Raw genomic sequence first — 12,258 nt, 5'->3', positions numbered from 1 at the left:
ACCTTCCGCCATCAACGGTGCGAGCAATCGCATCGCCTCCCCGACCTTGCCAACCCGCCCTGACCAGCGTGGATGGGTACGGTCGGCCAAGTCTCGCACAGCACGCAAGGCACGGACGGAGAAGGACCTCATCCAGCAGCGGATCGACGAATCGAGCTGTACATGCGCGCGTGTTGATGTTCAAGAGTGTCTTGGAGATTAATGAACTCGTACGGCAATGTACACTGCGTTATTCAATTATAAAACCCCCATTTAGAATTTGGCAATGTGCATATTTACCTTGTACATTTGCACATTTAACCAAGCTGCTGTTGGTGCCAATGTTATTTCCCATACCCCTCGTGGCTGTGATTTTTCCGTGCGTTCTCCCAGCGGCCTCCCTTGGCAGGGGCAGAGCCTCGGTTGGAGGAGAGATGTGGGGGAGGGCTTCCCCACTCACGAGCACAAGTTCACATCCCTGCCGGGAGTGGGAACTCGACACATCCATTGTCCCCCCCCCCCCCCACACTGGAATAAAAAAATAACGGCGGCCGGTGAACCTGCACCACCCGTCAGGAACGTAACACTTGGTCGCCCCTCTTACAGATGGACTGGTACCCTGCCATGGGAACGTGGAATGTAATGCCGCTGCTCGGGAAACCGTATGCCAAGGTTATGGAGATCACACCTCGAACAAGTGCCGTGATGCATAATAACGAATCGCAGCCAGCTGTCCGTCTCCGCTGCTGGATGAACGCCTACCCACATCAAGTTGGCCACGGGGGCGCGCGGGGGGTTGTATGACCATACTTCACCGTGCCGGCTAGCACACGTCGGTGAAGTCGGTGGGGGGGGGAGGGGGGGCAGTTCAGGTATCGCTACTGGCCACCGATGTTAGCCGTGAACGCCAATCGGACTAAGATCCCCGGGTTGAGAGCGCAGTGCATTAACCACTGCACCGCCACTCTCCGCCCGCCCGCCCGCCCGCCCGCCACCGCCTCCTACCCACCGATGTAAATAAAAACTCTGGGACAGCGAACCATTAAGGCGCTCCGAAGCCACTTAGCCACCTGCGTCATTTTCCAATTTTTTTTTATTTTCTCCCGGAGGAGGACAACGCGAGGAGCTAAAATAATCGGCCTGAATGAGGCTCGCCGCACGGCGTTCCTCCGCACCTCGACAGGACCCGCGACAACAAAGGCCTTGCTGCCTCTTTCACGGTCGTTTCAACATCATGCTGCGAAGCTTGAGGCTATCAAGTCACCCACCTCGTCTCCTACAAATTGTAATTCGCTGCTTTCCCCTCCCCACCTCCACATCCTGCCTCCCGAAGGCAGGAAACCCCCTTCAAGGCGAGGCCAGAGCCACATCGGGGATGACAATGCCGAGACACATCAACAAAAGGCTGCTCCTCACCTCCCGTCCAGGGGCACACGAGCGGTCAGGAATAATACAAAAAAAATCTATAATTTGAATAAATAATTAACAAACTCGATTTGGTGCTTTCGTGACTGCAGGAATTAATCTTTGTTTTTTTCGGTAAAGTCACGTAGAAATAAGAAAAAATAAGAAAAATGTAATTTTATTTTTTCTTATTTCTACGTGACTTTACCGAAAAAAACAAAGATTAAATAATTAACAATTAATCCGTAACCCCCATCGCCCACCCAAACAAAGACAAAGATCCCTCGTGTAGCCTAAACAGACTGTAGGGGCAAGTGCTGTCAGCGAGCAGCACCTATGAAGGCCGGCACTGTGGCGCACGAGGGGGGTAGGGGGTGGTGGCCAGCACCACGCCCGGCCGCCTTTGGCTCCTGAGTATTTACACACCGCACCAGGTACTCATTTAAGGCCGAGTCGACCTAGGAGAGGTCCAGCACCGGTTCCGATAATCGTCACCGGTGTTGGTGGTGGCCGTGAAGAGGAATTCGAATCCTGTCTTGCTGGGTTCGTAGCGCAGCGCGCTAACCGCTGCACCACCGCTCCCCCCCCTACACTAAACACAGAAGGGGAAACCCTCGAAACGTTGAAGAAAAACCATGCACACGCATGGCGCTCTGTAACAACGCTGCCCAAATGCGCAGTTTTGTCCTTCGCCGGGAATTTAATTGGTGACAGCGACACGTCACGCTTCAAGCCGGCACCACGCAGGTGAATAAGTAAGGTTTGCCACGTAAACAGAACATGGCAATTAGTTTACGTGACAAACCTTACTAATTGGCTGTGCCGGGTGGTGGTGGGTTTAAAGACACATTTATATATTTTTGCGATCTAACCCAATACACCTGTACTGTGGATGATAAAAGCTAACATTTTAATAACACTTAAAATAAGTCGCCAAATAAAAAATACTGCACGCCATACTTGCCAGACACCGGTGATCGCCATGTGCACTTCTGCTATCGCTTGCACTTCATGGCATCCTTCCAGACATCTTGACTTTGACTGCAGTAAGAATGTTGAAAAAGGGGTGGAATCCTGCACGCTGCAGGAGCACCAGCAGTGAGCAACACAAAGAACCCGGACCAAAACGGAGTCCGGCTTGCGCTGCATGGAGAGCATGGGGGAACCAGGAGAGTGTCTACAGTTGCGAACCGCGTGGAGCGGCGTCAAATGCACGCTCGGTCATAACGACAGTCCGCGTGCGTTGACGATTTTTTTTTCCCCTCCCCAAAATAAAAATACAATTTGGAGATTTTTTAACATTCCGTAAAAAAAACGAATCTAGCGTAACCTACGTCGAAGTTACGTTCCAGTTCCCCGTACAACGAGGGATGACCGTTTAATCAACTGAAAAAAATGCGCAAAAAAGCACGCGCAGAGGGATGCACGCTTGGGACCATGCCGAGGGACGGGATGCGGAACGCGTGGATTGCAGAATCCACACGCAGGTTAACGACACTCACAGGAATTCAAACGGTCGAGCAGAGCGAGCGTCACGAGAAGGGATGATTCCCGGCGGGTCAAGAATAGCGACGGCAGCCTAAGAATGGACCGCGTTCGAGACCACATCCACCCAACGGATGGGAGCATTGAAATCAGCTCGCATGCACACGCTAGGCGGATTGTTGAATTACAGAACCGTAGAGGATGGCGGCTAGGGGTGGGCCTCCATCCAGCGGTGGATTGATCCCCGGCCGCCCGGTGATGATTTGCGTTTTGCCGCAGAGCTGCTGCACACCACTGCAGGAAAACGGCAGAAGTGTAGCGGCGCATCAGATCATCGATCGATATCGACTGCTGAGGCCCGTGCCCCACGTGGATCACCGGATCGGCTTCGGTAAGCGTTAACGCGCGACTCTCCAAGCGAATTTGCGTGCGGACGTAACGAAAAAAAAACTCGGAGCGGACAACAAAAAAAAATCGCCAAGTTAAAAAAAAACCACAAGGAGAGGGTAAATGAGGCGGAACAAAAAATCATCATCAATCCTTGGATTGGAATCGCCGGCCAAAACCGTGACAATCCGTCGAATCGCCGGCGGGGGAGTACACCCGTCAACGCGGCTAGAAGACGGCACGCAGCGTTTCGCTTTGACCGCGATTGCAGTTCAGCGTCGGCCGGCGTCGAGCCCCGGGTAGCCTGTCCCCCCCATTCTCCCTGCACGCCCAGTCGCCCCAGCCCAAAACATCGTCTCGCTCGCAACGGGCAAACGCGCGCACGTGCGCGCTCGGAATCACGCCGAGACGCAGACGGAGCCAAAGCCGATGAGCCCCGTGGTGTGGATGTGGGGGCACCCCACGCAATGTGCTTCCCAGAGGCCGACTTTGCAGCAGTGGGCATTGGTGACTGGACTGCGCTGATGAGCCCCAATAAGGACGAAACCGGTCCGCTGGTGACGCTCACCGGATCGCTGCTGCCTGTCGGCTCGGTCACATTTGCTCAAAAAAATGTTGACGGTGACCTTAGCCAAGAGGACCGCGATGCACTCCTTATGGAACTGACGATGATCTTTTTGCATAATGCATGAAGACCGAGTGCTTTTTTTTTACGCGCATCTACGTGCCGTTTGACACACGGGACAGAGCAGCAGGTGCACCAAGGGGAACAAACGCAAGTGAGAGACGTCGTGGTGACTGGCAAAGAAAGTTCGCGTGCCTGGGCAGGACGCGTCGTGTCTCGCGAGGACGAAGGGACGGCGGTCAAAGGAGAACAACGAGCCCAAGCGGACCATCAGTCGGGTGGGCCATACCCCGAGTGGACCATCTCCCGAGTGGACCATCTCCCGAGTGGACCATCTCCCGAGTGGACCATCTCCCGAGTGGACCACCTCCCGAGTGGACCATCTCCCGAGTGGACCATCCCCCGAGTGGACCATCTCCCGAGTGGACCATCTCCCGAGTGGACCATCTCCCGAGTGGACCATTCTCCGAGTGGACCATCCCCCGAGTGGACCATCTCCCGATTGGACCATTCTCCGAGTGGACCATTCTCCGAGTGGACAATCTCCCGAGTGGACCATTTTCCGAGTGGACCATCTCCCGAGTGGACCATCCCCCGAGTGGACCATCCCGCGAGTGGACCATCCCCCGAGTGGACCATCCCCCGAGTGGACCATCCCCCGAGTGGACCATCTCCCGAGTGGACCATCCCCCGAGTGGACCATCCCCCGAGTGGACCATCCCCCGAGTGGACCATCTCCCGAGTGGACCATCTCCCGAGTGGACCATCGCCCGAAAGGGCCATCACCGCGACGACGGAACGATTGAGATGGGTTCAAGCACTCGAGTGAGACTGATCGTTGGGACCACGAGATATGAACGGCGTGGGAATGCCTTCATACAGCGGTGGATGCTAACGATTTAACGGTGACAGACTGGCCACCTGAGCAAGACAAATACGGTGGACTATCAGCTGAAATCGGTTACAATTGTTTACTCCGTCCACACCTTTGCCACGTGAAACCGGACGCCTGCCATCGTAGAATTTTGCATTGCAAAGCACCGACCTTGGAAACGCAGCGAACAGCGGTTGTGCTCGCCATAAGTAAACGAAGCGAAGCTTCGGACCCCCCCCCCCCCCCAAGCAGCTCAAGGGGCCCCACAGATTAAAGGGGCGAGAACCAAAAATCTGCTCGAATTCAGAACCTAATAATACACATAAAAAACAAGCCACTATGTGCCAATTAACGTGAATATCGTCACTACCTTGTCCGCATCTCTCTATAATATCACCCCGCACCTCCGATTAGCACATTTGGCTACGTACGATGCGAAAGACGTTCTAACATACGGTATGTACATTCTTATTTTGCCAGAATTGTCTGGCATATTCGCCCGATGATGCTGGATCTAATTACCATTGAAACGTCACCGTACTCAGATTGTAAATGTTGTGGATTTATTCTCCAACACACCGGTGGGCTGTACTAGTAACCAATTGGCACGTTTTGTTGACGTGACAAACCTTACTAATTGGCAGTGTCGGGTGGTGGTGGGTTAACGACACATTTATACTCGCCCATACAAACCTTTATTACGATGGATATTGGTCGCGAAAGCATACTACGACTACTACTATGCATCAAACCGTACATCTCTCTCATTCCACCACACCCGTCGCACCTGCGGCTCCTCATCTCCTCTCATCCCACTGCATCTCGATCTCTTTCTCCTTCATCTCTTTTGTAATCTCACGAGGAGTTTATTAATTGAAGGAGCTGGCCGGCCCACCGGTACCCCCCCAACTGGCCTCCCCCCAACACAATTCCTGCTTGGGGCCTTCCACCCCACCACATCACCTTCGGCTGTCAAAGCCATGTGACCTCATTCCAAGAAATCATGGAGCCTGTTGTGTGCGTGCACGCGCGAGAGCGACCGTCAGGAGTCACGGAATGGAGCGTGGATTTATCTTTTGCGCATTACCGCGTACGACGCCAAACAGAACAACAGGCGGGCAAATCCACGACGTTTACAATCCGAGTACGACGCTTCGCCAGTAACAATGTCGTACTCAAGATTGTAAACGTTGTGGATTTGCTCTCCAACACGCGGTGGGCTGTACTCATAACGAATCGGCACGTTCTGTTGACGTGACAAACCTTACTATTGGCCGTGTTGGGTGGTGGTGGGCTTAATGACACATTTATATATTTACGTGATCTAACCAAAAAAGAGTCTATATTATGGATGATATTGGTCTCAAAAGCCTACATGTTAACAGAACAGGAATTTAAACGCTGCTGAAAGTGATATAATTACCGTGGAAATGCTGCAACCAAGCGTTTACACATCACTCTCAGTCAAACATTCCACCATCACCCACACAGGCCTGAGTGATTAACCGCAGCGCACACGCACGCACGCACACGCGCAAAATAAAATATATTTAAAAAAACTGGGATGAATTATTGTTCCTTGCATGTCTTTTTTTTACGTCACCAACCTCGCGCACGCAAGCGTCGTGCGCTCACGTGAAACCGCACTGGAACGAGTTGGCATTGTCAGACACGAGGATGCGCGTGTGTGTGTGTGGGGAGTGGCGGTGCAACGGTTAGCACGCTGCGCTACGAACCCGATAAAGCAGAGTTCGATTCCTGCTCACGGACAACACCGGTGACAATTGTTTGGATCGGTCTTGGGTGTGCCCCGAGATCGACTCAGCCTCAAATGAGTACCTCGTGCGGTGTGTAGTAAACATCGCCACTGGGGAGACAAAGGCGGCCGGGGGTGGTGCTGGCCACCCCACCCCGTCGTGTGCCACAGCGCCGGCCTTCGTAGGTGCTGCTCGCTGACGACACTTGCCCCCAACAGTCTGTGAACTGTGAAGGCTACCGGGAAGATCTTTGTCTTTGTTCGATGGACTAGGCCGGGCACATGTGAGCGTCAGTCTGCTCCGAGCAAGTGCAGGGTGCCCTAATCCCATCCATGCAGCAGCCCCTTAACGTCAACGCGGCGGCATAATCACCGTAATCTCCGTCGGTGCCAGCGTGCGCTCAATTGCTTGTTTTAAATTCACTACAATTAGGGGGTCGGGGTTTTTTGGGAGGTTTTTGTTGTTGTTGTTCTTGTTGTTGTTGTTATTGGGGCCGTTTGAAGGGTTTGAGAGAAATAAAAAAAAATTCCTATAATTATTTCGCTGTTTATTTATTTACCTCCCGATACCTCCAACCCGAATTGCTCGAAAACTTGCGAGAGAGAGGAACGTTCCGGTAAGACAAAGATTCAATATGCGGGAATTCCGTTGAACGAGGGGGTGGGGCGAGTTTGATCGTTAATTGGCTGAAGAGCTACGGGGTGCAAATTGGCATATGGCTCACGAACACACAGCACAGTAGGTAAGCGTGTTCAACAAATTATTCGGTGATCTTGCTGCTGCTGCGTTGGCAGCGGCGCACAAGCAACAAAGCAACTCAAGACGTTCATCAGTAACGCTGCAGCCTTCAAAAGGAATAAATAAAATACAACAGACGACGTTTCGTGAATTAGCCCTTTTTCATGGCACACGTGTGTGCAAACGTTTGGAGTCAGGTGTGCTCGATGGAGATTCCCGCGGGACGGCATCCGTGCTGGACGTGGGAAGCTCCGCTCAGATATTAGGAAGCCACCGGAGCCGTGCACTTTTAACTCGAGATTGAAAACTCATTTTTGTTTAGAACCGCTTTTTGTGTTCAGTTTGTCGTCCTTCCCCCGCACCTCCGTTCAGCGCATTGGCTACGTGCGGCGCAAAAGAAGCTCAACGTACGTGCATACTAAGTGTGGATCCTATTATTCGCGTTTTTTGCACAATAATAAAACACGTCATCGTATGGACAGCATCGGGCGCCACCGCTCCCAACGCGTTCTCCCCTCCGCCACATTCCCTGCCGCTGCCGCGCAAATCGACGAGCGGCGAGCTCCAAGATCCGTTCCGACGGCCTCCTCCCGATCCGCAGATTATGAAGTGATGATGATGATGATCACGGCGGCGACACACTCCCGCCACTGCCGACGCGGGTGACCGGCTCGACCATCTCCACGTGAAATTGTCGTTGCTCTGCGCCTACGTCAGCGGCCGTACCAAAGAAGAAGTCTCCCACCACGTGCTCTTAGCGCTTGCCCTGGTCGCCAGACTCGTGGGGACCACTCAAACAGCCGTCTCGTTAACTGCCCCCCCCCTTCCACCTCTTCCATCACCGAACGCGTCTTACCAGGCACAGCCCTCCCCTCTGCCTCACCGTACCTCCAAACGCTCATCCGCCAAAACATTCTCCTCCGGACTTCTGCGTTGCTTATCCTCTTTCGTCACGACAATTCCGATCGTCCGTCTCGGACAGCTGCTGCTCAAATACCACGCCGGGCCGTTTGGCAATTTGGCACGGACCAAAAATGTCTCCTTTCATTGGCGTGGACAGCCGCGAACAAACGTGGATGGGAGAACACTTCGCTGACACTTCTGGGGAGTCGACTCCGCTTCTCCCCGAGTTGCAATGAAACGCTTAAAATGCACATAACAGGAAGACTTTTCCGCTAGGCCCCCTCTTATCCGCACATTGTAGGAGAGTGCACAGCGGGGACGGGGTCACGCGCAGAGGGGGAAGCCGTTCGAGCGCGACGTGGGAGACCGCATCGCGGCTGGCAAAACTACGGCGACGCTCGACTGCGGCGTGGCGATAGACGTGGGGTGGACGCGCGGCTTCGAAGAGGGACGCGTGGAGTTGTGCCCGGCGAGTGGGGGTTACGGCCTTGGAACAACGGTGAACCGCGCAGGGTTTAACTTATGAAGGTTCGCTAATTGCTTTCTACGTCGGGTCTCTCACTCCGCCATCACCGCCTCTAATCTCGGTAGAGCGGCAAGCTCGCCGACTTGTGGGTCCAAGTCGCCAGCCAGGGTGAACGAAGTCCTCGCATCATCACCACCACCACCACAGACTCTGTCGTCAACGCACCGAACGCGGTTTACAGTACTCGTTTCAGGTCGAGTCATTGCAGCACAGGCCCCGGGTCGGCTTCGGATGCCCTTCTGGTTGGCGTTGCTCGTGGGCCCGAGACCAGGGATCGAACCCGTGCAGTCAGAGTTGCAGTGCAACTTTGTTGAGGCTGCAACACGACACGGTCGGCTCCCCCGTGTCGAAGACGCGCGAACACACAGGCTCACGCTCGCGTGTCTCTGGGGCCCTGACCGTCTGCCGCCTGCTAATCGCATCCAAAATCCCTGCTAAATGTTTCACGGTCAAGTTTGAAAAGGGTCCCTGCGTGTTTCAAATTGCTTTAGACTTCGCGTGCACTTTACGTGCATTCTCACCGAGGGCTGTAATTGCTGTAATTAAGCGACATAATTACTAAAACCCGTCACGTAATCATTTCTGGGTTTTTTTTTCTGGGATTACGCAGCGGAGTTAAGGTACAATGATTGATTGTTTACAACGGCAAAACAGGACGCTTGGTCGTCTTATGTTGAAGACGTGCACGCACACACACACACAGGGATCAAAGAATCCCACCGTTGATAGCCGGCGTACGCTGCTGCTGCTGCTGCAAGTGCCGTCCGCTGGCGAGCATCCACTGATGTTTAAACAGCAGACAGATGGGGCCAGCACCATGCACGCACAACTGCCTGCTTTCATCTCATTGTGGGCGACGGTGACCACCCCACACCATGTACTCGTACCAGGCTAAGTTCACCCCTACGCCAAGCTCAGATAACCAATTGCCACTCGTGCTGTGCACGAGAAGGGATCAAAGTGAGTGCAAGTTGCGAGCGTCTTGCCAGCACAATGCGCTAATCAACCACACAAAGTAGACAAAGAGCCTCCGTGTAGTGACACAGATGGCTTTGGTGAAGTTGATGTTGGTTAGCTCCTATATTGAGGCCGGTAAGGCGCATGAGGTTGTAGTGTGGTGAGCACCATGCCTGGCCGCCTTTGTTTCCCCAGTGCTAATGATTTAGCACCACACAAGGTATTGAGTCAGCCTAGAGAAGGCCTAAGACAAAATTCAATTATCCTTGCCACCGATGTTGATCCATGCGAGAACCGTAACACCGCCTCTCTCTACAAACCACAACACGTATATGCATACACACAGCAACAACAATAGCCGCCATTCGCCACTACATAGTCTCAAAGTGGCACACGCTATCACGTGAAGTGTGGAAGGCTCACTGGTGGGAGGTCACAGGATAGTCCCAGGTGTTACGGGTTAACTGGCCGAGATCACTAGCAGATGCAGCACCTGTGCCCCCCACTGTTCCACAAACGTCACGCACACACATTTGCCGTGTAGACATTTCTGGCTGTTGTGGCAAGTGCTGTTAGCGAGCGCCTGTGAAGGCCGGGACTACACCAGGTCAACCTAGGGGAGGCCCAGAATCTGTTCAAATGAACACTCCTGAAGTAAGCAGTGATCAGGACTCAAGCAATGAGGGAACGCCTGGTTTGTAGCGCAGTGAGATGAGCACTACTCCACTGCTAAACTCAACATGGGTCCACTCACTTGCACACAAAGACCTATCATACAGCCTTAACAGGCTGTTTTGGGCAAGTGCTGTTAGCGAGCACCTATGAAGGCCACCGCTGTACACGAGGGGGTGGGTGGCACCATGCCCGGCCGCCTTTGTCTCCCCAGTGGCGATGTTCACACAATACACCAGATACTCATTTGAGGCTGAGTCGACCTAGGTTCGTAGGGCAGCACGTTAACCGCGACACGACCGCTCCTCCAAACACACACACACACGCAGACAGCGTGCAATCGCACACACGCACACGCACGCACACACACGCACGCACACACACGCACGCACGCACGCGCCTCTCACCCTGCTCGCGCATGTAGAATGCCAGGAAGAGGTCGAGCTCCTTGACCGAGACGCCGATGTGGTGCGGCTGCACGCACAGCCCCGAGTGCTCGCACATCGGCGAGCGCACGAGCCGCTCGCCGTCCGTGCTCTCGAGCGGCACGCCGCGGAACAGGATCACCATGACGAGGTCGAGGCGCCACACCTTGTCGGCCTGGCGCAGGCAGTCGATGCGCCGGATCTTGCCCTTCTGGTCGGGGTTCGAGAGCACGCAGCAGGGCGGCTTCTTGCCGGTCACGGTGAGCACAAAGTCCTCGCGGCACTCGGGACGGATGTCCTTGCGCAGCTTGGCGAGCAGGCGGGAGGCCCACTTTTGCTTGACGTCGCCCTTCTCGGCGAGGAGCTCCTCCTTGGCGGCGCGTTCCTCCTCGCGCGACATGCGCTTCTCGTGCTTCTTGAAGTACTTGCGCTTGCGCGCCTGCAGGTTGAACCAGATGTAGGAGAAGGCGCGCACGTGCGGCAGCAGCGCCTCGATGAACGGGTGGAACTCGTCCTGCGGTGGCGCGGGAGAGGGGAGGAGAAGGGGGGGGGGGACAGGGATGGCGAGGTTAGGGTGATCGTCACGAGGGTCGGGGATGCGGCCGCGGTGGTGTAGTGCCGAGCACGCCGGACGACTTCGCGGCGATCGCCGGTTCGATCTGCCGGCGGCGGCTGTAAAGGTTTCTTGAATCGCCACGCATCGGTCATCCGAGCAGCATAAGCGGGCGACGCTGCAGTTAAGTCGATCGACACAGGTCCTGTGTAGTGGGGTAGAACAATGTGGGGAGTCGTAATTCTTCCGAGACACATGGCCAGTGTGGAAGGGTAGGCCAAATACCTTCCAGAGCAGCTCTCTAGAACTCTCTATATTGGAGGCCCTTCTGCCAACACACGAGCATGCGCCTGTAAACTGTATACTCTTTACCTTATAGCAGCCTATCACAACCCCAGACGGGTACTGCAAGATCCGTGATGGGTACTGCAAGATCCGACCATGTCCGTCCGGTGCTCGCCGAGCTGCATTTGCTTCCAGTTGCTGAACGAATAGATAAGGTCGCGCTAATTACACACAAAGTGCTTGCCACAAATGAAGCACCACAACACCTCGCTGATCTCATCAAGGAGCATAAAAATCATCATCATCATCACGCGAACTCCGGGCATCCTCGCAGCAGACATCGAACAAAGACGGTGGTCACCGCATCGCGAGCTGTCAGATGCGCTTGCTGCGGCCGTCTGGAACGCTCTTCCATCCGATATTAGGAAGCCACTGGGGCTGCGTGCTTTTAAAATCTAAATTCAAAACGAATTTCTTTAGAACTGCTTTTTGTGTTGAGTTTTTTTTTCCTTCCCCCGCATCTCCAATTAGCACGGTTGGCTACGTATGATGCGAAAGAAGTTCGACATACACACCTTTTTATGATTCGCATTTTCTGATCCACGTCACGGCCGGGAGCATGCACCGTTTGCAAATGTGGACGGATCGCAAAATAAATTTTGTCGATCTCAGGACCGAATTACAATAA

At 54.1% G+C, this 12,258-nt stretch overlaps 1 protein-coding gene across 6 annotated transcripts in view; it reads right to left on the bottom strand.

Moving 5' to 3' along the window:
* LOC116951837 (nuclear factor 1 A-type-like) overlaps positions 1 to 12,258 on the bottom strand; it is a 111,371-nt gene that overhangs the window by 72,988 nt on the left and 26,125 nt on the right. For 3 of the 6 annotated variants that reach the window (XM_032970606.2, XM_032970607.2, XM_032970610.2), the window contains exons 2-3: positions 11,658 to 11,768; positions 10,715 to 11,246 (exon numbers count right to left, since the gene is read on the bottom strand). In XM_032970606.2, the coding sequence (XP_032826497.2) occupies positions 10,715 to 11,246; positions 11,658 to 11,768 (643 nt within the window). The remainder of the gene's footprint in view (positions 1 to 10,714; positions 11,247 to 11,657; positions 11,769 to 12,258) is intronic. The other 3 variants (XM_032970612.2, XM_032970611.2, XM_032970608.2) reach the window with 1 other exon arrangement.

Source organism: Petromyzon marinus, chromosome 44 (assembly GCF_048934315.1).
Source record: "Petromyzon marinus isolate PM22_M1 ecotype Great Lakes invasive population chromosome 44, UKy_Petmar_22M1.pri1.0, whole genome shotgun sequence".
In the NCBI taxonomy this organism is placed as follows: Eukaryota; Metazoa; Chordata; class Hyperoartia; order Petromyzontiformes; family Petromyzontidae; genus Petromyzon; species Petromyzon marinus.
This window is presented reverse-complemented; position numbering and strand designations above follow the sequence as displayed.